Here is a 26,943-nt window from a genome sequence, read left to right on the forward strand (position 1 = left end):
TGTTATACTTCTTCCTACTCCATTTCAGACCTAATAATTGTCATTTCATGTCATTTAGACTCTGTTTTATTTTCTTTATTTTCTTTTTTTGTTTTATCTGAGCACATACGTGTGTGTATTTACATATATATTCATATTTGTAAATGCAAGTATGTGTACTTGTGTATATATTGTTTTTTTTCTGTATATGTCTGAAATAAATAAAGATACAATACAATACAAAAATCAATGGTGGTAAATGTATTTAAACAGCAACATTTATGCTGTGTAAAAACACTTTATCATGCTTCTTGCAATTCCTATCATTGAAAGTGTAATCAAATTTGACTGTAAAAACACAAAAATTGACCCAGAAACTTCTTAAAATGAAAAATAATAAAGATGCACATGATTGCAAAACTGGTCTGAAAAATATAAGTATGAATAACTTACTGCATTTCTGCATTTAGTTTTTAAATTTTCACATAAACAGAAATTACCAACTAGAATTGACTTAAACTTCTTAGATTCAAATTGAGGCCGAGTTGCATAAGAGAGCTGCATTTCTGTTCTCCCTCATAAATAAGCCGAAGCAAATCAGTTGGGCTTGGCCTTAATTATTCTTGGTACATTTGGTCGTACATAATGTGAACTGCACTTAGTGATACACTCGTGCTATTGATTAATCATAGGCAGGGAGAAGCATTCAAAGATTCTGTGACGGCAAAAAAGTGAGATTCAAATGGTTGAAACAAACAGGATCCCGCTGGCAGAAAATGACACCGACTTCAGTTGTTAAGCGGTAAAGCTTTCAAAAAGGAGCATTAAAAAGCCATTTGGAGAGGCCAATTTCAAGTAATTTTGTTCTACTATCTCCCTCATCCAACTGTTCCATCACAGAGGTCTGCTCGCCATTACCACGTTCTCCACCTGCATTTGTGGAAAGTTGTCGTAATCGTTTAAATCACTGCGGCAGCTAGTAAGGCTTTAGATGAGACAGTTGTCTGGTTTATTTTACACACACACACACACACACACAGCTACCTGTCTTAATATCAATAGTAAGCGAATTAAACAGGTACTTTTCTGCCATTATCACACTCATACACACTGTATATGGGGAATTCTATCATTATTACAAATTAGGTAATTATTTTGTTTAAAAACACAGAATAAACAAAAATACTCCCAGAGGTCCTTTGTATAAGCAGCTTATCGTATATGTATTGTCAAGTGACCTCTACTGGCTCTGTCAGTCATTTCAACTCACACTCTAGGAACAACCCCCTTAGGTAGCTCTAGTAATTATGGCAAACTATGACAATAATTTACTTACAGTACTTCATTTTACCAAAACAATGAACTCGATCCCCTTCTTAAAACCAATCGAACCTTTACTGTAGCACTGTCACATCCTGAATGTCTTTTTGAAAGTTGCATTAGTCCTTTTGGCGGTATCGTTGAGAACGTAGTATTACCTTTTTGGTTATTAGGATAGAAGACTCGCTGGCATAAACATAGCTGGTTATTAATGATATTTTTGGAGTCTCATATCTTCTAGTTTCTATAGCAGAGGAGCCAGAAATATAGCCTGTAGGCGAGATATGGCCTGCCAAAGCATCCAGTCCACACCACTGGATTGCTTTGCAAAAAGAGAAAAAGAGAAAATTGCAGAGGGTTGATGGATAGTCTTTGGATTATATTTTGCAGTATAATGGATATGAATTTACAGAATGCTTTTCTAGTCTTATTCGCCAGTTTTCATCAGGAAGAACTGTTTTCAAATCCATTAAGAATGGATCACGTCATGAATTTGGTTCTTCAAATAAATTATTTCATCTGAGGCAGAGATCTGAATCATCAGACATCCAACATTACCCGTGTGCTGCCACAGGATACCAAAGGTATAAACCAAGAAAGCATCACACAGAGTTTCTCTAGTTTTTATGACCGTCGTGTTTCTTAGTGATGACAGCAGACTCACTGAGTGCAGAAAATCTGCTTTTCTACGAGTGGCTTATTAAATGTGTAAATATGTTGTGATATGTGTCGACTACAGAATGTCCCTCCACTTTTTTTACTGCTTGCCATCCCTGTCCATGGCAATAGACTGGTGGAAGGTAAATTGGGCTCAGCAATCAGTATCCATTAATCTTCACTGCAGTAGTCGATTTTGCATTTGCCACAGAGTTCACCCACAAAGGGAGGGATATAAAGTTAGAGGACAATAAAGCTTCATGTGTTTTCTGTCCATTTAAAAGGAGATGAATGCAGAATGCTTTCTGTCATTGTAAGCAGAGGGAAATAAAAGGAGAGATTCAGCTATTACTGTTGACTCTAATGTTAGATACCGAGCGTAACGCAGGCGATTAACCGATCAGGCCATCACTCATGTGCAAATCGATACTTTCAGACTTTACCTCTCTTCTAAATTAATTCCCCGCACATCAGTTAATTGTGTCTAATGATATGGCCCAGTAATGTGAGCTCTACTGTATTATTCATTCATTGCCTTCACCAGCCGCAGCCCACAGGAACAGCAGCCATGTTAATCCTGTTCTGTGACATTTCTGTGGTTCTTGAAAGCAGTTTAACAGGCGATGTGTTCTAATGTGCTGCGCTTTGTGGTGAACCAGGTGGAGACTGAGAAATGGATGAGATTCAAGTGAGCCAGGATTGGCCCGAGTGGTCAATGAGGCACACCTGCAGCTAATTAACCCCTGTCTATATCCGTGTGTTTCATTAGGAGCTGACAGGCGAAGGCTATTAGCAGCAAACTGCCAACGCCCTGCTGAGGACCTGGACCCAAGCAGCCATGCTATAAATGACACTCCCACTTTGGGCTCTGAAAAAGGAAACTTCACGTGTGTGCAGGTGAACTCCTCCACAAAATATCAGCACTGAATCTACCTGCCTCGAAATAATCTGCTGGATATTTTCAATGAGAAAGTGAAATGGATAAACACATTTCGGCTATGTCCTGCATCACCTTGTCTCCCTGCAAGGAGGTTATTTTGTCATGCAGCAAGCAACGCCGTCAGACAGTTTGCAAAACTTGGCAAGCTCGTGTAGAGGACAGAGCTCCGCTGAGAATTTACAGCCACCATCTAAATATATTTTACCCCTACTGTCTTCTCATTTTTCCAAGTGCTCAGTGGCAGAGAAGTGCAACTTGGATAGTGCAGTCGAATCATGAGGAATGCAATCTTTGATGAGTAAAGGATCATTTGTAAGATAACTCACAAATGTTGCATAATTTCTGTGATTAAGGACCACGATTTTCTACCATGTACGAGCAGCCTTTGGTTGCTGCAGTCCTTGGCGAAGTTGCTTGTGCCCTTGCAGCTAAAAGAACAAACCAAGCCTTCAGTGCTGGAACCAGAGTCTAGAAATTAATGAGGTCCAGAATTTTCATCTTGATGTGTCACCTTTAATTTTTTTATTTTTCTGACTTAATTTAAAAACTACACAAGGCTTTTATTTCACGGTTTCCCCCCCCCTTCCCTCTGGGGCAGTGTGATAGTGTCTTGGTTAGTCCTGTGAGGGGCCTTTCTGTGTCTGTGCCTCCCACAGTCCAAAGACATGCATACGCTTAGGTTAATTGGTGATTTTTAATTGGCCGTAGGCGTGAATGTAAGCATGAATAGTTTGTCTCCATGTTAGCCCTGCAACAGATTGGCAACCTGTCCAGGGACTACCCTCTCTCTTCCCCATAACAGCTGGGCTCCAGCCCCCTTGTGACCCTAAAAAGAAAACAAAAAGGCTCTCCTCCTACTGAGCCTCAGATTTCCTTCTCATGCCTAAACCAACCAATTATCATTCCTCAGGCACTGAGGCATTGTACGGCAAGTCATAACTTTGTAGAATTCCCGTTGAACCTTTTCAAAGAAAATACCACCTAGAGGATCACTGGATTCATGCCTGACCTATTCTGGAAAAAAATAAGAAGGTAGAAAATTGCCAAGGTCCATACTTCATAGCTGATCACAGGCATGTGCTGGAGCTACACAGACTCATTCTGTTTGACTGAATGCTATCTTACTCTGGTGCCATGCGAATAGACAGACATCAAGATAAAAGACAAAATGAGATCAAAGCATTGCCACCCTCAAAGCATGCCGATGCCCGACTCTCACCTGGTCTAAAAGCTGGAGTTAGGTACCAGTTCAGCCATATTACTGATTTATAGAAACCTTTTAATTTGGCAAAATGAAGAAATTTGGATTCTGTGCTTTCAGAAGTATTGTCTGTGAAGGTTCTCAGTCATCCAGGTCATCGTAGTCAAAGGAGCTTGCAAAGAAAAGCGTCTGGACTTCTTTAAGTTGCTTGAAGACGTTTCACCTCTCATCTGAGAAGCTTCTTCAGTTCTAAGGTCAAATGGTGGGGAGTCCCAGATTTAAACCCTGTGGGAGTTTCCCCCCAAAGAGGGATGAAAGGACCCCCTAATGATCCTCTAATCACCTGAGCCAAGGTGTGAAAATGGGTGTGGGTCCCAATCAGCCAGGTTTTCGGGTGAGCTCATAGTGAAACCTGATGTGAAACAATGAACTCACCTGAAACCCTGGCTGATTAGGACCCACACCCATTTTCACACCTTGGCTCAGGTGATTAGAGGATCATCAGGGGGTCCTTTCATCCCTCTTTGGGGGGAAACTCCCACAGGGTTTAAATCTGGGACTCCCCACCATTTGACCTTAGAACTGAAGAAGCTTCTCGGATGAAGGTGAAACGTCTTCAAGCAACTTAAAGAAGTCCAGACGCTTTTCTTTAAGAAGTATTCTGAGACCAGAAGAAAAACTGTCGGATTGATGCTAAAGTATAATGTGATTATATGATACTCTGTCACAATTGCAACTTTTGAACACAGAGTACAGACTGGGCTCTGATGACATGACGCTATGCTGCTGCCACCTGCTTTCATCTGCTTTTCAGGTGAGGCACAGTTCATTTTGGATGTGCTCAAAATCCCACAAGGATGCCTCAGATTCTACAATAAGCTATTTCAGATTCCAGTGCGTCTTTCCTTAAACGATAAACATTATTTGCTATATTCTGTTGTTCACTTTTTTTCTCTGCAGTGCACAGTAAGTTCGCATCTGTTGTGCTGCTTCCAGCAGGGCCTAGGTCTCTGATGAGAGCGAGGGTGAGGCTGTGGAGCCCTGCTGAGGAGCAACACCACTGCCGCCTGTTCCCTCTTTATGTTTGAGTCATGATATGGTGAACTCCTGCAGACTGGTGACTCATTTAATCAGGAAAAACGCAGGTGGAACTAATTATAATAATGACAACATGTCGGTGTGACAGCAAGCTATTCCAGAGAGCCAACGCTGTGTGTGGAACTGTGGGCCGCAGTCAACAAAGCCACTTTTTACATATGAAGAATATTTCACTTTCTGTAGCTGCAGGAGACGTACAGCATTTGTCAGTTAACATGTTATAACATTCACTACATAAAATGACACTTACATTAGTAACCAACACACGTAGCTCAGCTTTATATTGACTCTGGTGCTGGTTTGGATCCATGGAAGTGGACCTTCTTTTTTTAATTTGAGTGTAATTGCTGCCTGATTATTGAAGTATAACAACAGAAGCTCATAGATTATTGTGCTATTTGTAATCCCATGCAGCTTCTTGCATGTATGCACAAACAAACACACAGTGAGAGGGGGAGATGCTGAAAATTACAAATGTGCAAGATGGATTCTTTTCATCTGGTTTCAAAGACACCTGCTGTCAAAAAGAGGATTCTTTTGTTGTCTTTAATGGGTAGTCTAGATGTGAATGTGGCCATTTTCTTCACCCCAGACAAATGCCAATTAAAAGTAGTCTGTGCCTCAGAAGTAAAGATCCGTACAAAGCAAGCGATATCTTTTTAAAAAATATTTTCAGGTAAAATATATCACATCCTCGAGCCAAGATTCAAAGGCTTTTAATCTGCTGCTCTATACAACTTTCCTAACTTTCTCATCTTAAGCGCTAGACTCGATCAGACCCCCCCAGACTTTGGTATTGTGAAGCTGTCAGTCATACAGACTTGACATTTCTTTGTCCATATTGTGGTAGGATATGGATTTGCCTTCCCACAATGAGCCAGTGTAAGAAGGAGGGCTGATACCAGAGCTATTGCTGGAATTGTAAAGTACTGCTTTCCTCCTTGTCTTTCATATGGTGTAAATTCAACAGGGTGCCTCGTGAGACTCCACTTTGCACTTTACGAAACTGTGTGACAATGCCAGGAAGGGGACTCAAGCATGCAGAAACATGAATGCAAAAATTTAAGGCACAGTTCACCCTTTAAAAACACAAACCTTCACTTAAAGAAATGTGCCAGCTTCACTCAAGAAGAGTAAACCAAGGATGTGGTAGAAACTGTTCAGCTTTCTTACACATTTAATGCTCTATGTTTGTCGAGCTAGTCAACTATACTGCCTGTTCTATAATGTAACGCCTACAAAGAACCACTTTAATCGTCTAGAGCTGGAGCGACATTACATCTTATTGCAACGGCCATATCTGAACAGGCAATATTAAAATCAGCTACAAAAATAAGCTAATGTGTTTGAGTCTCCTGGGTCAAGTCCAAACCTCGAGAAATATGAGATTTGTTCAAGTGATGTCCTTAAATAAAGGTGACGGATCGTTCAGGACTGATTTCAGCCCAGTGGAAACATACATTGCTTTCCTTTTAGAGCTAGCATTTTTAGTTTCTTTTAATGCTATTGATCTGAGAAGACCCATATTAGGCTACGTTCACACTGCAGGTCTTGATGCTCAATTCCGATTTTTTGATCAAATCCGATTTTTTTGTCTGCTCGTTCACACTACAAATAAAATGCGACAGCAAACGCGCTCTAGTGTGAACGCTCAAAGCGGCCGCATGCGCAAAAGAAGACGTCACACACAACGCGCTCTGTTTAGACCCAGAGCAAACAATATTGTTTGACTGATGGACCTTAATATAAAGACTGCGGACTTTATGTTTCCCAATTTTTGCTTTAAGTTATTTTGTTATTTACACAATAATGTAAATAACCTAATAATTATCCTTATTGCTGTTTTAGAGGAGCGGTGCTTCAAAGGATAGTTGCAGGTTTCTGTCAGAATCTTCAGATTATACAGAACAAATAAAATGTTTACGTTTCTCCAACGTTGTCTTCCCAACAGTTTCACCGGATGGCCAGGAAGCGTTCGCGATGTCTTCTCCGACGCTGATAATTGGCGTCTGTCTTGTATCAGTGACGTAAAAGACGGATTTAATGCGACATGACCATCAAACAGCAGTCGCTTTCTGAAACATCGGATATGTATCGGATTCAGCACCACATACGAAAGTGACCCAGATGGGATTTGAAAATATCGGATTTGTGCCGTTCACACTGTCACACCATGATGGGATATGGGTCGCATAGGGTCAAAAAAGTCAGATTTGATGCGCTTTCGCCTGCAGTGTGAACGTAGCCTTAGAAAAGAAGCCTTCTTCCTGAATCCCAGTGGCAGCAGAAGATGACAAATTACCTTGCGATTGCCTGTATATAAATATGTGCCTGGTCTTATTTTAACTGAACACAGAAGTTGGTGTTTTCGTGTCTAACTTCTAGGAAAACCAAATGACCATTGCTTCTGAAACATTCACTGGGGGCTATGGAGCCTTAGATTGAAATGCCATTCATGCGTAGTTCTTTTATAAAATACTGCATATGTACATTTGCTGAGCGATATTCAGTTTGTGGTCTCTTGTATTCGCAGATGTTTCCACGACGGTGAACAAACACCATTCATCACAAGCTCAGCAGATCGTTATTGTAGCCACAATCATACAAGGTGACTCATATTTTTGTTGCCTCAACAGTTGGTCAGTGATAAAAGCAGGAAGCTTAAAGAAATCACACGTTTTATGCTTCCTTTATAGCTTACGGATTGAAACATGCAGTATGATGTGAAATACACGGTTGTATTCTTTTGGAAATTGGACTTGCATGATTACTGCACTGTTATTGTCTGTGGCGCTCACAAACCTGCAAAGCATGAAATCAGATCTCATAAAGATAGTGTGAAGTAAATTTGTTCTCTGGTTTAACTCAGTAAATCTTTCTCTCTGCGTCTGCGGGGTGTGATATGATGCATGTGCTATAGATGAAAATATGCTGATTCGGAGTCTCCCTTACAACGCTGTAAAACGACAGCGTCTTGGCTCCCGGGCCTTCAGTTCGGAAGCTTTCAATATGTTTTTCAGTGTGGCCAGAACAATGATTGAAAGGCCATGTAGATCATGGAAGCAGTAAAGAAGGAGATTAATGTAAGGAAGCAAGAAGAGATAAAAACTACTTAAAGAAAATATGGTCCGGGTCTCATCTGTGGTTGTTCCTGAATACTGTAAAAGTTCTTCAGGGTACGTAGCGCCAAACTGCAACCTTCCAGTTTGAACAACAAAAGCTTTGTTGACAATGAAGAGAGTTTGAACTCAATTTCTTGAGCAATGAAAAGATTTGACATACTGCATGTAAGGATGGCAACAAAAAGCCTTTGTTGCTCTTTGACAGATTCGGGAGAAACCTAAATAAATCTCTGATCTCAAAGACATCCTGTCAAACACGCTGGGTGACAAGCAGAGTGTTAAGCCTTGCCAGCATTTAGAGAACTAAATGTGCATCAGTGAGTCACGTATAAGCCGTGCTCAGCCTCCGTCTAGTTTGGAAGTTTTGCCTTTATTCTTTTAGACTTGGCTAAGTTGGGCTCCTCATTACACCGCACATTTTTCAAACCCTGTATTTTCCAAGTTCTCCCACATATTTAAGAAATCGTGACTGCCAGGTGCTATGATTTCTCTGCCAGAGAAAATATTAAAGCATCTCAGATCCCTTTGTGACCTTGTCCTGTACCCACCTGGGAATGGGTGTGCACAACATCCACATTATTTACTTTGAAATGGTTATACTGTTGCCATTTATTTCATACGACACTGAAAGGCTGACTTTTTCCAGCTTGTAGTATTTTTACACCAGGACAGAGCCAAACGAGCAAAATACTCTGTCAGCCCACTCCCCATTCCCACTGACTTACAGGCAATATTCTAGATAATTGTTTCCTTTTTGCCCATCTCTAGACTGAAACACTGAAATTCCAAATATTTTTCCAGCATATTTTGCGTCTTTTGATAATTTGAAAAGAGTTTACAATATAATTCTCTGGGTTTGCATTTTGAGCTGCGTGTCTGTGAAGGTTCTCAGTCATCCAGGTCATCGTAGTCAAAGGAGCTTGCAAAGAAAAGCATCTGGACTTCTTTAAGTTACTTGAAGACGTTTCACCTCTCATCCGAGAAGCAGAGAGGACAGATGGTTTGAAAGAGGAGTGAAAGAAGCCATCTATGTCCACTGTGAGCGACCATCTTTGAACAGAGGCGGTGGTTTACGACACCAACTGTCTGCCATCTATAATCCAGTTTTGAGTTCCCTCCCCAGACGCCTTAACGCCCACTCACATCCTGGGCCATCTGACCTCAGGAATTCGCATGATAAGGTGGGGCCAGGTTTCACAATGAACTCACCCGAAACTCTGGCTGATTGGGACCCACACCCAGTTTCACACCTTGGCTCAGGTGATTAGAGGATCATCAGGGGGTCCTTTTGTCCCTCTGTGGGGGGGAAACTCCCACTGGGTTTATATCTGGGACTCTCCACCATTTGACCTTAGAACTGAAGAAGCTTCACGGATGAGAGGTGAAACGTCTTCAAGCAACTTAAAGAAGTCCAGACGCTTTTCTGTGCAAGCTCCTTTGACATTTTGAGCTGCGTTACCCACAAATAGTTTAGCTTGAAGCTGTTATATAAAAATTTAACTTAGAAGAAATGAGAATGTGCTGCATTTCTACATTTTATCTAACAGCAAAAGTAATATTTCTACTTTTCTGGCAGCTCTTACCCTCAAAGCTTCCCCAGCGTTTTGATGTATCATCGCTTAAATTATAATAATAATTAACTTAATCATATCGACATATTAATAAAGATGTTGTACATGATCTTTTACCTCCTTCCTCTACAGGTTATCTATTAAATGTAACCCTGGCTGATGCCATGTCTTATATTCCATTTGATTACGCATCCATTATTCAATACTTTATAATACAACTTATGATTGTGCTCATTTCCTTCAGAAGACTAAATTTCTTCCTCATTGGCTGCCTTGTAATTTTGCTTGTCACTGGAGTCACGGCACTCCTTTCATCCTCGGAGACCCTGAGACAGTGCGATAGCCCTCCTCACAAGACGTGCACTTTCATCCGGCCTCTCTCCTCCTCGTTCGTGCCCGTCCTTCCTTTCCACCGAGACCCCAGCTTGCCAGAGGTCCTTGGCAGCGTTTGTCTGCCCTGCTGGTGAACCTTTTTAGCTGGCGCAATTCAAACCTCAGTCCATCTGAGGCCCTGCCACTTAGTGTTAGGAGATGAGTTGGACAGAAAACTGTAGGCAGGGGAGAAGGGATAAGGTCTGATGCTTGGACAAGATGCGTGGTGAGCAAAAGATGGCACGGAGGAGGTTAGCAAGAGACAGATGGGGGCGAGAGGGCTGTCTGGAGGGAAATTTGGAAGAGGGAACAGGGATGTCAACACTGAGGCAAGCTCGAGCACGAGACACAGAGGTAACCTGAGAAATTAGGAGTTGATTAACTACAAGCAAAGGAGTCAAGGAGAGTGATGCTGTGACAAGATTATCTAAGGGTTGAGGAAAGAAGAAAGGCCACAATCTGCCACTCTTCTTTTCCAACTTTGCACTTACCAACTTTTCGAGGAGAACGTAGTTGAATAAAACAGGGAAAAGGAAGAAAAAAGATGGTGTTACTGAAAAAATAAATCCATTGCCTAGACAACATTGTAGGGAACAGAAAACAGAGATGTGTCAAAAATGGGTACGCCGGCTGAAAAAGAAATAGAAAGCATTGAGAATGACCTGAAAGCAGGACAATCTTTTTTTTCTCCTTTAGAAAAGGAATTGAGGACAGGCACAGAATTGGAGAAAGTAGCAAAAATAGATGAAAAAGATCAGAAGTGAATGATGGAGTAGTGCAGGTTAAAGCAAACAGAAAGGTGTGGGAGGTTTTATTTATTTATTTATTTTTGTGTGTGTTTGTTTTTGCCAGAATAATTTAGAAACTTTTTTTTTTCCTTTTTCATAGCACTGGATTAATTTAATTTGAGGTCTCTCAATGCACAATAATGGCTTGGTAATGCTTAGACAATTTGTATGGAAATTCACCTCAAAGAATCCTGGCTATTATCACAGAGAGAAATAGTAGGCGAGATAAGAAAACCAATTTGAAGCTATGGTTACCGTGTGGTTCTTTGTTAGGTAAAAGTTTGGTTTTTCTCACCTAAATGCTAATTCCTTCACCCCTGGAGGACATTATGTCCTACAAGTATTTTTTCTAAAGAACAAAAAGGGCATGCAGTTTTTTCCCCTGAAAGAATCACTCTTTTGCACAGTTTTACTCATGGACAGGTGCAAGTCTGACATCTGACCTCAACCTGCTTGCACATGCATGTCACTGGCAAGAGAGAGAGAGAAAAAACAAAACAGAAATAAACCTGAACATCCCCAATTAATTAACTGACTGAATTCATTTGACAGCTTAGTAATATTATTTCTAGCAAAACTTCTGGTGAGTTTCAGAGCACTTGTTAACTTCCATCTATTACAAGTATTTTTTGTATATTCGCCTCCCGTTGTGTAGTTAATAGACCTTTTAGCATGCACTATTAATAATACTAATAGTGCATGCTAAAAAGTAATATGAATATTGTATTTAAGATTAGGCTTCAAACTTTCCTTTTTGCTAAAGCAAATTAGGGCTGGACCAGGTGACCCTGAATCCTCCCTTAGTTATGCTGCAGTAGACGTAGGCCGCCGGGGGATTCCCATGATGCATTGAGTTTTTCCTTTCCAGTCACCTTTCTCACTCACTATGTGTTAACAGACCTCTCTGCATTGAATCATATCTGTTATTAACCTCTGTCTCTCTTCCACAGCATGTCTTTATCCTGTCTTCCTTCTCTCACCCCAACCAATCACAGCAGATGGCCCCGCCCCTCCCTGAGCCTGGTTCTGCTGGAGGTTTCTTCCTGTTAAAAGGGAGTTTTTCCTTCCCACTGTCGCCAAAGTGCTGCTCATAGGGGGTCATATGATTGTTGGGTTTTTCTCTGTATCTATGAAGCGCCTTGAGGCGACTTTTGTTGTGATTTGGCGCTATATAAATAAAATTGAATTGAATTGAATAATATTGATTTTAAACGTGTACCAAATTCTCCAAGACTTTTCTGGAAGCTTTTATTAAATTTACAGGTCGTGTACAGATCAAAGGGGTAATTATCAAAATACCATCAAATACGTTTGTTCTCTTAGTACAAGTACCTGCTGCAGTCCCCCCCCCCCCCCCCCCCCCTTTGTTTCAGAGAACAATGGTGCTACGAACATCTTGTCTAATGTGCCTTCAGTTGGATCAACAAAGCAGAGTGACAACCACGAGCTGTTTTTCTCTGACATTTGACAAATTGCTTAGCTAAGTGACGGGGGTGGTAACATTTCTTAGCTACCAATACATTCAGGTCAGTAGGTTGGTGTACAAACAAAGCGATGGGTGTCACTTCAGTGAACACTGCTGTTGTTCTAACAAGGACAATTACCCTAATACTCATTTGGAATTAAAAACCTCATTACAGAGACTTAATTAATGATCTGGAAAGTAAAGGATATTAACAAATAGCGAGCAATAACGCTGCATTCGCCACATCTAATCAACATGTCTCATTCTCCTTTGCAATCAAGTATAACACTTCATATTCCTAACAGGGAATTTAGATTTTAATAACACTGCAGTGAGTCTCCTTTGTTGGACATTGGGTCATCGGATGTCTATGGGGTAAAGATTCCAAGGCGTATCTCTGTCCATTTATGGTAAATAGTGCTATTACAGCATGGTGCTTGTTAGTAAAAAAGTCACAGATACGCTATTGTACTGCCACGACGTTAGTGCCCGCGTGACGAGGTTGCATATTTTTTGGAAAGAGCTGAGGAGACCTGGGAAATTAATATGGAATAGATAGTGAGGAGTAAGGACATAAGTTAGGGCAATTTGTGTTCTTCCCTCAACTGTGTGACATTGAGAGCACCGTGTGTTTGGGAGATAAAGAAATGAGAGAAGTGACATTAGTCTGACTCAGAGAGGATATTTGAGAAGGCACTGAAGAGAGGAGAAAATGAAAAGGTAATAGGAGGACAGATTATGAGTTTGTGTAAAGAAAGTGCAGCGAACATTAGAAGGAAGGACAGCCAAGGCTGGAATGCTGAATATTCTATCAATTATTGCTACATCAACATAAAAAGAAAGAACGCTGTTGAACAAATATGTTGATATCTGGCTTTCATCTATCTTTCTCAGCGACTTCACCTGTCTAAAATCAAAAAATTAGAAAACATTGGCTGAATCTGACGAGGAATCATAATGCATCATATTTCTAAGCCCGCAGCCCTGCTGGAATTCAAAGCAGGAGGTCAAACTCACCTGGAAACAAGGTAAAAGTAATCAGTGCAAGTAGAATAATAGCTGCTAAGATTAAAAGAAATCTACTTTATACAATGCATGTGCATTTCAGGGTACAAACTAAATGTAATATCCAGATGTATTTTCGCTCAAGGGGAAAAGCCCTTCCATGATTGCTTTGCTGCTGCCATGATTAATAACACCTCTGAAGGAATATGATATATGCTTGTATGACAAGTTTTAAATGTAAACTGTCAAACACACTGAAAAGATTCCTATTTTCACTCTGTATGAACCATACTGACGCTGTATGTCTGGTTTGCATAGCAGACCAAGGAGCGGCAGCGAGGACATGCTCAGTAACTCTCAATATATGCTAGTGAATATTTCATTTTTCCTTTTGGGTTATTGATGTAGATCAATAGTCTGAAAAATAGATCTTATGGACCCAGACCCTTTCAGAATGAGCTTGCTTTCTCTCGTGTTCACTTCTTTATTATTCGTTCGAGTTTATGGACTTGTATCATAGATCTAGACACACTGTATCCACTGGAGGTTAAAAAAAGAAAAGAAAAACAAAGTGTGTCTTACTTGGGTCCGACAGGATGGAGTCAGTCTTGGGCAGAAACTGGTCACAGCGGATTCCTTGGTATCCTTCTCGACACCTGATGGAAACAGGAACATGATTATTAGTCAAGTAATCAAAAACTTTAGCTGGGAAACTACACAAATGACCTTTATACATTGAATTAATTTAAGAGGGCCTATTATGCTTTTGCTTATTTTTATACATAATCGACACATCAAATCAAAATCAAATCAAATCAATTTATTTATATAGCACTTTTCACAGGATAAAAACCACAAAGTGCGTCACAGTAATATAAAACAGAAATACATAAAATACATTAATAATAAAACACACAGCACAAATCTAATTAAAAGCCAATCTAAATAAATGAGTCTTAAGTTGCTTTTTAAAAGAATAAATACAATCAAGGCAACGTAATGATGGAGGGAGAGCATTCCACAACCTGGGGGCCACCGCTCTAAAAGATCTATCTCCTCTGGTTTTAAAATATGTTCGAGGGACTACCAACAGCCTTTGATTAGAAGATCCCAGGCTGCGAGAGGGAGCGTTTGGTTCTAAAAGATCAGAAATGTAAGCAGGGGCATCACAATTCAAAGCTTTAAAAGTCAGTACCAAGATTTTAAAATGAATTCTAAAATGTACTGGAAGCCAGTGTAATGAACGTAACACTGGTGTAACGTGCTGTCTTTTTCGTGTCTTAGTTAAAAGCCTTGCAGCAGCATTCTGGACTAACTGGAGACGGTCAAGATTCCTTTTGCTCCAACAAAGAAAAAGGCTGTTACAATAATCTAAGCGAGAAGAAATAAAAGCATGAATAACCATTTCTAACTCAGACTTAGACAGCAAAGTTCACAGTTTGGAGATGTTTCTTAGCTGAAAAAGGCAGTTTCTAATTAACTGGCGAGAGTGTTGTTCTAGGGACATGGCAGAATCAAACATCACACCAAGGTACCTGAGGCTCAGGTGAACAGATGAGCCAAGAGAACCAAGATGCTGTTTGATTAGAGATATCTGGTTGTCGGGGGCAATAATTAATGTTTCTGACTTCTCAGAGTTCAACTGTAAGTAGTTGTCACCAAGCCACTGTTCAATGGAAGCTAAACATTTAATTAAAGAGGACAGTTTATGAACTTCCATCGGCTTAAAAGAGCAATAGAGCTGAATATCATCAGCATAGAAGTGATAAGACACCTCGGGGAACTGCCTAATTATAAGTCCTAGAGGTAACATGTACAAAAGAAAAAGAATAGGACCCAGAACTGAACATGTAAAAGTAATCTCAGTAGCTTTTCAGTAAGCTCAGTAAGCACAGAAGCATAGTGACAACCTATAAGAAGAAAAACAGTTGTCTTTAAAGTTTGGTGGAAAGGAGCTGAAATGGTTCGTTTCAGACATGCATGAACACAGTGGAAACACCATTGTTCAGGATAACACACACACAGACACACACACACAATAAAGACTGATTTTAAACCATGAATCATGGATAGCTACTCTCACTGAGTCACAAAACTAAAGAGTTAGAAATGAACATAACATCTCCCCTCATGTCGCAGGTTCGGTCACTATTTCTCTTGGTGATGTGAGCTTTTCTCGTTGTTCTAGTTTCTTCATCAGCCACATTGTGCAAGTCATCTCATTCAAAACTTTAGCATCACTATGTCTTGATGCATGCTCAATCATCCAGGTGAGGAAATCCCAAAAACTTAATTACGTTCATCTGGATGTAACGTTTTCAATGAGAGAAGCGTTTCAGTGGGAAACCAAACCACCTCTGGGTAAGTGGTTGGCACAACACAGAGGAGCTAACTCTGACCCTGCAGTCTATTCACACCTACAGGCCAGCAGACACTCTTTCAATGATGAGGATGTAACATCCTGGACAGGGAGGAACGCTGGTTTGAGCGCGGAGTCAAGAAGGCCATTTACGTGAAAAGGGAAAGACCATCTCTGAATCGAGGAGGGGCCTAAGGGTAACCATCATACAGTTCTGTGACTGAAGCCATTCCCCAACTCTCTGTGAATGGTAATCATGGTCTTTGATTGGTGGTTGTTGACCAATGGTCATGACAATTAGCATATCAAGATCAAGATGATCAAGAAACTCACATCATAGCTCATTGTTAGTCAGTGGTGCTGGTTTCAGTCATTGTGCAAAGGTGCTGTTTAAAAGGTTGGGGAAACCTGCAGTCAGCTGAGACTAAAGAAGCCACTTGGACGATGATGAAACATTACGTTACGTCCAGATGAACAGAAGTATCTACTATGTTCCTTCATCTGGGACCAAAAATAATTCTGCATGCTCATTTTTGTTTTTTGGATCTTTTCTACAATTTTCTTCTTACTTAAAATGATGTAAACATAAGAGCTACGCCTGTACAGCCTCCTCATCAAAGGAAGCAAACTGACAAGAAGAAATTATTGGTGGGGTGATCTTTAGGGGCAGAACTCTCTACAAGCAAAAATGTGTCCTAAGCAAAATCACAATGGGTGCTGCAGAAGAAAAGGTGGCTCCAGCGTGCATTGACCTTTCTCACAGCTAATGAGTTTCAGTTTCCTTGTTTGGTCAGAGGAGCATCATTAGATGCACCATGCAATGAATAAAACGCAAAATTCCTCCTACAGAGGCAAAGTGCAAGAGCATTGTTGAAATGCATATGAACTTTCCAATGACATTGAATCTGCTGTGATATTTTTCTCCTTGCGTGTGCTAAATTAACTGAAGACACATTCCACGGTTTCTGGATAGCCCTCAGACTTCTAAAGAAATTTAAACTGTTGAATATGATTGGCACATTAGTGAGAGTACCAGTCTGGCAATGATCATTAAGCAGCTAATGAATTCTGAAATGTGCTTGGGCTGCCCTTCAGAAAGTATCCCAAGAAAAGACAGGATGTATTTTTAATTAATTTTAGCTCAATAACCATCTCCTTATCAACACACGGAAGTGTAGGGTTGTCTTACAGAACAGAGAGAAAGCACAGAGACTTCAATGAGGGGGTGAGGCCTTACTGGGTGTCGCACTTGGCTGGAATATTAATTTTGCCTCTGGCCAAATGTACTCTGCTTGCTTCTTGCAGAAAATACACATCGCATCCATGCAAAACATTAACTAAGAAACAGGCATAGTGATGCTGCTTTAGATTTGACCACACTATTACTTAAAAATTGATAAATTTTCTAATAATTCTGTTTCATTATGCCTTAATTTTCATCTCTACTCCACCTGTATCCCCATGTCTCCCCAGATTACCCTTGCAGCTTTGTTTCACAGAATCAGTCTGTATCCGGTCTGACAAGCTGACAGCAGAGCAAAAATACTGATCCCTGCAAGTGAAATCCGAGAGAACAGCTTTGTCCAACCAGACAAAACACTGGAGCTCTGCATAGACATCAAGCTTACAAGAACTGGAATGTGGCATATTCAAGATTTTTGCTTGGTGCAGAATGACGATAGCAAGCCTGTTTTGTGATTTTCAGAGTGGGGGGATTCGCCTGTGCATGCTGCTGGTACATATGTCTTTACTTTTGGAAAGAAGTAAAGACATAGCAGTGTTGTGGCAATGAATGCAAACTGCAAAAAAATGCTTAAATCTTGAACTGGTTTCAAAATGGAGTTAAAGTACTTTGGGTGGAGCTGTGACTCACTGATACACAGCTCGCTCATGCAGGTTTCGAGTGGATTGTCAAGTGACACTCTCGCCTCTGAAAACAAAAAAAATGCTTGATTTTTGGAGGAGCTTCTCACAGCTGTAAGGCATTAGAAGAAATTGGTGGTGGTGAGATCCTGACACTTTTTATCAATCACTTGACACACTGTCAATCTGCCTTTTTCAGGTTCACAGTCTGAAAAAGCACAGGTGTAATGTGAAGTTGCAGGCTTCACTGTGTGAAGTCTATACTTACAAACGTTCAGCAGCTTTATCAGAACTACTGGTACTGCCGCGAGGGGAATGTGGACCGGCATGTGATGATTATGGGCAGGTCCTAACAATCCGACTGATTTCATTCAACCATGGATTAAAAAAATGATAGAATTCTGTGAAGACTGCCAAACATGGCATGCTTATTTACTCTATAATTGATTGACACTTTTTTTTATACGAATTGCTCAAAGTAATGCAAAATATGCCAAAGTAAGTGGTGTGGTCTAGTAACAGATGCTCAACTGCCATCTAGTCCAGCAGAGGGGTTGGAAGGCTTGGGGGAGGGAGCCAGTGTGAGAAATCTCCAGATAACTGTGCTTGCCATTGCTGTCACTGTTAGCACGGTGGCAGCAGTGCTGTTCCTGTCTCGCTGTGTATGCTGAATAGCCCTCACCAATACGTGAAACTCTTTTGTGCATTTTCACAAATACAGTTAGTACAGTGACTATGTTATGAGGAACTGAGCTGAGCACAATTTACATGAAATCAATATAGAAATGTTGTAATGCTACAGTCAAAGGAAAACGCTGGCTGGAGAGCACGGTGTGATCAAAATGACTGCAATCATGTGCAATTTAATTGGAATTTCATTGCCTCCGAAATGGCTGCTTCCAACACAGGGACCAGGTCTGCAAGCACACACTCTGTTGCTATCTTCAAAGCAACTTTGATGCATCGAGAAAGCAATGAAACAGCAACGAGGCAGTCAGTCTGTCTGCAGGTGGATCTGTTTGTGATAAATCAGCAGAAACTGCAAACCCGTGGCTGTGAGTTGCTGTATATATACATGGAAACTCTCGTTCATACATTCAGAGTCTAACCAAAACCTCATAGGTTTGAAACAAAAATTCATCCACAAATAGTGACGCACCTTTACAGGACAGTGATTTAACTCCAAAATGACACAGGTGTTTGGCAACTTCTCTTTTTCATTTGTTTGCTTGTTTTAATCAATTTTAAATCATGCTTTTTATTTGTTTTTGTTTCTAATGTCTCTGTAAAGCACTTTTAATCACCTTGTTGTTGAACTGTGCTACACAAATAAACTTGCCTTGCCTTTTATATATGAATATAACCTGTTGGTAACTGGTTGCGTCTTGTATCACATAAGGAGACATCACAAGGCCTCAAAGATCCCATTGTTTGTCAAGGCAACAGTTTTGCCACCTCTCCTCCAAGTTTGTTGTTCTCGGCTTTTAGCATCTCAGTGTGCGATGCCAAATATGTTCTGTGTGGGAGCGGGAGAACAAAACAAACACAAACAAATGCAGTTGCTTTGTTTTAAAAGATGCGATCTAAATCAGGCTTCAAAAGTTTGACGAAATTCATTTTAAATGATAAACGTTTCCACAACTTTATATAACGTTGCCGGGGCAGATGTGTCACGGCGGGGTGCGCCGGTGTGAAGAAGAGGTAGACCCAGATGCAGACAAGCTTCCAAAAATAAAGCGAGCCTTTATTGTGGCTGATGGCATGACAAAAACACTAGAGAACACTGAAACTGGGAAAACTAAGGAGACTAAAAACACTGTGTAACCTTAAAAGACTATGACACTCTGTGAAAGAACTATGAAGAAACTATGAACACAGAGTAACTAGGCAGGCTATGAAACGGTGACACAATAACGGAAACTATGAAAAGATGAGGTGAGGATAACAGACGATCTGACCCCGACTGAGCAGAAACACACGGATTAAGTCCACATAAGGAATGATCAGGGGAAGCGGAATCACATGGGGAAAACAGCTGACAACAATTAACATGACAGGACAGGGGACGTGAAGCTAAATACAATAAACAAAAAAACACAGGGATCCTTCAAAATAAAACGGGAAACATAACGAGACCCAGACATGACTCGAACTAGACAAACAAAGAAAACTTGGACATGAAACATGACAGAGAAACACACGAAGACTTAACACAGAAAACTTCACACAGGGATGAGACCAATGGGGAGCTCGATAAATCATGAATTAAAACTGTAACCTAGGCATGACAGAATGTATGCCTAGGTTATGCATGACACTCACTATGTATTAACAGACCTCTCTGCATTGAATCATATCTGTTATTAACCTCTGTCTCTCTTCCACAGCATGTCTTTATCCTGTCTTCCTTCTCTCACCCCAACCAATCACAGCAGATGGCCCCGCCCCTCCCTGAGCCTGGTTCTGCCGGAGGTTTCTTCCTGTTAAAAGGGAGTTTTTCCTTCCCACTGTCGCCAAAGTGCTGCTCATAGGGGGTCATATGATTGTTGGGTTTTTCTCTGTATCTATGAAGCGCCTTGAGGTGACTTTTGTTGTGATTTGGCGCTATATAAATAAAATTGAATTGAATTGAATTGAATGTAACTAGATAAACTGAAATGAAACTAGACTGAAAGGAATAACAAAAACATCAAGAAACTCAGAATACTGGGTCACATGACCCAGGACCATGACAAGATGTAGGTGAGCTGGATTTCACTGACTGTTCTTTATACTACTGCTTTGTCAAAGTGGCTGGCAGATATGCCGAGGTGTTCCTTGGCAAATCCCTGATGCACTGGGTAATGGCAATGGTAAGAAGGGTCTCATTCACAACTTGTCACATATGGATGATTATTCAGGATGATCTGATATCGTCGTGTTCCCAGATCATCATGAAAATGTTGTTCCAGGTTCAACATTGCAAGTGACCAATCACATTATTGTGACGTTATTCTTTTGCGCACCAACCCATTCGTGCATTTATGAAATTCCAATGTTGCAAGGACAATATCAATTCTGCTTAGCGTTTATTAAAGGGTCAGGGTTAGGGTCCGTTGATCGGCGGACAAAGGCGGTTTCTCGCAGCTTAAGTACAGTTTTTTGTTTTACGCCGGTTTTTCCCGAAGTCGCAAAAGTATGACATCACAACATTCTGATTGGTCACTTGCAATGTTGATCCTAGAACAACCTTTAGTATGATGATCTGGGAACAACACCAACACGAGGATATCAGATCGTGCGATTATTCAGGACCGCTTTAAGCACACGTGTCACTGGTTAAGTGTCAAATAGTTAAAGACATGACCTTTTCCTAAACCTAATCAAGTAGTCTGGTGCCTAAAGCTCAACATACAGCCAACAGCTTATTAACCGTGAAACAGCAACTTGCAACAAAATGCCATTATTTGATGCCCAAGGAGAAAACCAAATTAGCATATGAAACTCCTGCTAGACGAAGCCCAACTCAAATCAAACATTTCAGTAAAAGTATATCATGTCAACAGGTCACTTACACCACAGATGGACATTTTCTCTTTACCAAACATCCCTCCATGGTGCTGTGACCTAAGCCGACTAAACTTTGACGAGAGGCAACCTTTGTCAACCCAACTGATGCGAAGAAAGATAATTAAAAGAAAGGAGGCTTAACATGGTGACAGTGCCCGTGTTTCATGCTCATTAGGTGGAACAGGGGAAGCGAGAGTGAATGCTAGTCACTGTTAAAACATACTTAAAAAGGCAAGAGAGAAGACAATACGCAGAATTATGCACAGTTGAACAGACAAAGCATCCCGGTTAAATGGCCAGGAGCACCATAAACAGCTGCAATATCCTCCTGTATCGTGTTTAGGACTGTGCAGTTTATGAAGTTCTTGCATCCCTCAAACTCTGCTTTTTGTTTGCCTATGCCGTTTGCTGCCGAGATCAAAACACTTCAAAGTGTTGCCTTATGAAGCTCAGAGGAGTGAATATGAGAATGGATGAGAGACTGTGGGAGGGTATTGAAGAGTTCCATGCCTTCTAATTAACACCACAGTCATTAATTAAAAGAAAACAGGAAGCAAGTACATGCATGCATGTGTGTAAGCACATGTGTTTCTCTCTGAAGTGTACAAAGCAACACAAAGCCTGGGATAAATATAAATATGCCGCCCAGAGGATGATGAATTTCTGTAAAGGGAAGTGTGAAAACACATGAACTGGTGACTAAAGACACACATACATATGCAGGGATCCAGTGTGAGAAAAGCAGTTTAGAAGTGAAGTATTTGTGGAAAACTTTAACAGAAGAATAGAAGCGTTATTACAGCATACCTGGTATTATTTTCTCTGGGTGTGATGGTCCTGATGAGAACGCCAGAAACTACCAGGAAGCTGTGAGTACTTTGGCAGGTATTATGTTTGACTGTCTGGATGTCTGTGGGAATATTTTGTCAGTGCTATAACAAAGTAACCATGCGTGATACTGTCAAAACACTTTAGTGGTGTGCACCAGAAATCATGGTAGGGTTGTGCTTCAGCATGGCTTTAGCCTGACCCTATAATACTGATTGAAAGGAAAGGAATTAGGGGCAAGCAGCTGAGCTTGTCAATGATCATGTCCAAGAACTCTTTTGGCGTGATCCAGTTCACAGTGACTAAAAGAAATGCATGAAAAACCATCTTCTATTGCATTTAGATACCAAAGATGCACCATGATTTTATCTTCAAAAGACAAATGATCCAAACAAATGTCTAACTTTCCTTGGCAAGTCATTTAGACCATTCAGTCTAAATTAGGATTAGTTTGAATAATTAACTTTTAGGAATTGTTACTGTGGAAATCAAAGAAGGTACAAAATTTGATTAATCAAATCCTAAATCAATTCCAATGTGTCTGCTGGGCTTTAATAGCAACTCTCAGCTTGATTTGTTTAATCGGGTAACCAAATACAAATCGCAGTCTTCACTTTAAAGAGGGCCTGAGATTATTACTTTTCTACTTTAATGACACTACATATCACTCGTTGTATGTGTTGCTATTCATTCCTCTCTTTCTTGATGGGACAGAAGATTGAAATGAAAATCTGGTTTTGTTTGGTATGAAGGGAAGTCTCTTCTCTCATTTTTCCAGACTAGTTGTTTGAAATGCATCTAGGGCAGTATGTCTCAAGCAGGCAGAGTGTGAAACTGTGGCGTGTATGTGTATCTATGGACATGTTCTACCAAAGGCTGTCTTGGAAGTTTTTGCCAGCATACCTATCTATACAGTTTTTTTTGTATGTATTAGGTATATGGAGGACAGTGTCATAGGAACTCTCGCATGACAAATGTTCTTTTGAGAACATCTAAACCCATTATTATCTCCATATAATCCTACTATTCACCACTTCTTATGGAACTGGGTCACAGAGACAGTGATGTAAGCACAGTGTCCTGATCCTTAGGCAATCCTTAGTCAAGTATTTGAATCCCAGAAGATATCCATTCAGTGAAAAACAGGAGACTACTCTGAGGTTATTGGCAAGTTCCCCTCACTCCACGTGCACCTAAAATTTCCGCTTTTGTCACCCCTGATCACTTCCTCCAATACACTGTCATGCCTTTTGGCCTTCGAAATGCCCCTGCCACATTCCAACGCCTTATGCATATTGTCTTAGGTGGTGTCAAAAATTGTGAAGTGTACTTAGATGACATTGTAGCCTATTCAGACACCTGGTCAGGACACCTTGAAACACTAATTGAAATTTTTGAACGGTTAAAAGAGGCATCCCTTACCCTAAATCTGGCCAAATGTGACTTTGGTAAAGCCACTGTGAGTTATCAAGGGAAGCAGGTGGGTCAGGTGCGCCCCCTTCTGGCCAAAATTCAGGCTATCCTAGATTTCCCTGTGCCTCGCACTAGACGTGAGCTTTGCCGTTTCCTTGGATGTTTGGTCTTGGGACCGGCTGTGTATTTTTGCTGTGCTGTGTCTTTAAGACTCTACAGGTCCTTTCCGATTGGAGAGCTGGCGGCGGATGATTGGTCCCTGATCATGTGGCTCTTTTGAAAATCCCTCACCAGCAGTTGTCCTGGGGCAGCCACTGACAGCAGCAACAGACCTGGCCCTGGCCTCCCAACCCTGTGACGTTCATGTTTGTGACTCTTCCGACTTACTGAGCTTTGTATATAGCGTGTAAATTAGTCTTCGCTTGTAAATAGCACATTATAAATAGACTGAAACAGAACGGGTGAGCTGCCTTATTATTTTCCTGTCCTGTTTTCTCAAATAACCAGGGCATGGTCACTTCCTTTTTTAACTCTTATGCTACGTTCCTGTACCCCTAGACTGGGGCGTAACACCAATACTAGCCATAGCCCATGAGCAATCTGCCTGTTAATCTCTTGGTCTCTTTGGAACCATCCATCAATCCATCCATCTTCATCCGCTTTATCCGGGGCCGGGTCGCAGGGGCAGCAGCCTAAGCAGAGAAGCCCAGACCTCCCTCTCCCCAGCCACCTCCTCCAGCTTATCCGGGGGAACACCAAGGCGTTCCCAGGCCAGCCGAGAGATATAATCTCTTCAGCGTGTCCTGGGTCTGCTCTGAGGCCTCCTCCCGGTGGGACATGTCTGGATCACCTCACCCAGGAGGCGCCCAGGAGGCATCCTTGTCAGATGCCCGAACCACCTCAGCTGGCTCCTTTTGATGTGGAGGAGCAGCGGCTCTACTCTGAGCCCCTCCCGGATGGCCGAACTTCTCACCCTATCTCTAAGGGAGAGGCCAGCCACCCTTCGGAGGAAGCTCATTTCCGCCGCTTGTATCCGCGATCTCGTTCTTTCGGTCACTACCCACAGCTCGTGGCCATTCGCTTTTACACTCAGCTCCCTCTTCACCACGACAGACCGGTGCAGCGTCCGCATTACTGCAGCCGCAGCACCAATCTGTCTGTCAATCTCCGGCTCCCTTCTCCCATCACTCGCGAACAAGACCCCGAGATATTTGAACTCCTCCACTTGGGGCAGGAACTCATCCCCGACCCGGAGTGGGCACTCCACCCTTTTCCGGCTGAGAACCATGGCCTCAGATTTGGAGGTGCTGATCCTCATTCCCGCTGCTTCACACTCGGCTGCGAACCGTTCCAGTGCGAGCTGGAGGCCTTCACCCGATGAAGCCAACAGAACCGCATCATCCGCGAAAATCAGAGATGAGATTCTGAGGCCACCGAAGTGAAAGCCCTCCGCCACTTGGCTGCGCCTAGAAATCCTGTCCATAAAAATTATGAACAGAACCGGTGACAAAGGGCAGCCCTGGCGGAGCCCATCACCCACCGGGAACGAGTCCGACTTATTGCCGGCAATGCGAACCAAGCTCTTGCAACGGTTGTATAGGGATCGAATGGCCCGTAGCAATGGGCCAGACACCCCATACTCCCGCAGCACCTCCAACAGGACACCCCGAGGGACACGGTCAAATACCTTCTCCAAGTCCACAAAACACATGTAGACTGGTTGGGCAAACTCCCATGCACCCTCAAGTATCCTCGAGAGGATAAAGAGCTGGTCCAGTGTTCCTGCGAGCAGGACGAAAACCACATTGTTCCTCCTGTATCCGAGGTTCGACTAGCGGACGAACTCTCCTTTCCAGCACCCTGGCATAGACTTTCCCAGGGAGGCTGAGGAGTGTGAGCCCCCTGTAGTTGGAACACACCCTCCGGTCCCCCTTCTTAAAGATGGGGACCACCACCCCAGTCTGCCAGTCCAGGGGTACCGCCCCTGATCTCCACGCAACATTGTAGAGGCATGTCAACCAGGACAGCCCTACAATGTCCAGTTGGTAAAAAAGACTCTTAAATATTTAAACTCTTTCACATCTGTTTGACTTGGTCTACATCGTTTGGCTTTTTGACATTTAGTCTTAGTCAAAGGCAAGTTGGATTATATTCAAGATCGTCCTGCGGATTTTACTATTTTGTCTATTGCAGACAATATTGCTGCAGAGTATGAAAAAAAGAAGCTTTTGGTTAATGTCCAAAAAATGCAAAATAAAGAACAGAAAAAAAGAAAAAAAAATGACAAAAAGGGAGGTAACATGTAGAGAAGGAATGGATAAGGGTGGGCGACTAGGTTTTTCCATTGTACAGCAGTTGCACGACTCCTACATATTCTTGGTTGCTTTGTGTTTAACATGCTTAGAATAGATGACAACTGCCTAATGAGTCTGCTAGTACATAAGAGTCCACCTACTGGTCATATCTATGCGACTGATTACAATTAGTATCAGCCAACTAATGAGACAGCATCCAAATCAACTGTTGTGGCTGATGAGGGACACACAATTATCTTGTATTTCAAAGTATATGAAGGCATTTTGGAAGGAAGAAATTGTTTAGAGAACAGATTGAGCTCCACTAAGGCCTCCACTTAGTACATACTAATGATTATTAAATATATGTAAACAAGGACTGTGACAACAGGCCAATTATTTGGTCACCATTAACCCAAAATTAAATTGCCTGTGCTGTCTAATAAACAGGAGGCACATAGTCCATTTACTGCTCAAGATACTCCTGTGTCTCCTCTGTGATTGTGTAATTGTGGTCTAAACCAATTCCAGTTTAATTTCTGAAAATTGCCTTTACAGACATATAATTACTAAATGAGCTTTTGGAGCAGGCCTCAAATTTCTAAGGTGAAGATGAGCATGTTCCTTTTGCAAGCATTTCAAAAGCCAGTTCAACTGGATGACTTCTGATAGCAGCTCATTTCAGTGAGAAAATCAATCATTGCATTTTCTTTTCTTTATGCTTATGTCACGTATATGCTGCAAACCCTTGCTTCTGTCTCACCATCACTCCTCTGAAACCTCACTTACATCCCGACTCATTCACGAGAGACAAGAGGTTACTTAATAATTCAAAGCTCTTACTGATCACTGGCCCTCAAATTAAAAAAACAAAAAAAAGAAAGCCAATTTCTTTCATTTATCTCACCTTGGTCCTCCTCTATCTGCCTATACGTACCGTATTCTCTAATAAAAGCACTCTTTAGCACAATTTAATGAAATCTTTATACACATTAATTACATAAAATATATCCATGCAATGAATATAATGTGACATTGATCTTTATGTCAAACAGTCCTACTGTCAAACACAGAAGCCATGAAGCCATTGTTAAATAATTAAGTAAATTAAAAGTATAT

The 26,943-nt window shown here is 41.4% G+C and overlaps 1 protein-coding gene across 2 annotated transcripts in view; it reads right to left on the bottom strand.

The window, feature by feature from the left end:
• The window catches only part of nrg3a (neuregulin 3a), a 417,214-nt gene that overhangs the window by 69,997 nt on the left and 320,274 nt on the right, over positions 1-26,943 (bottom strand). For both annotated transcript variants that reach the window (XM_087849983.1, XM_087849982.1), the window contains exon 3: positions 14,101-14,174. In XM_087849983.1, the coding sequence (XP_087706109.1) occupies positions 14,101-14,174 (74 nt within the window). The remainder of the gene's footprint in view (positions 1-14,100; positions 14,175-26,943) is intronic.

Source organism: Neolamprologus brichardi, chromosome 13, assembly GCF_056152115.1.
Source record: "Neolamprologus brichardi isolate AB-2024 chromosome 13, ASM5615211v1, whole genome shotgun sequence".
NCBI classification, from domain to species: domain Eukaryota; kingdom Metazoa; phylum Chordata; class Actinopteri; order Cichliformes; family Cichlidae; genus Neolamprologus; species Neolamprologus brichardi.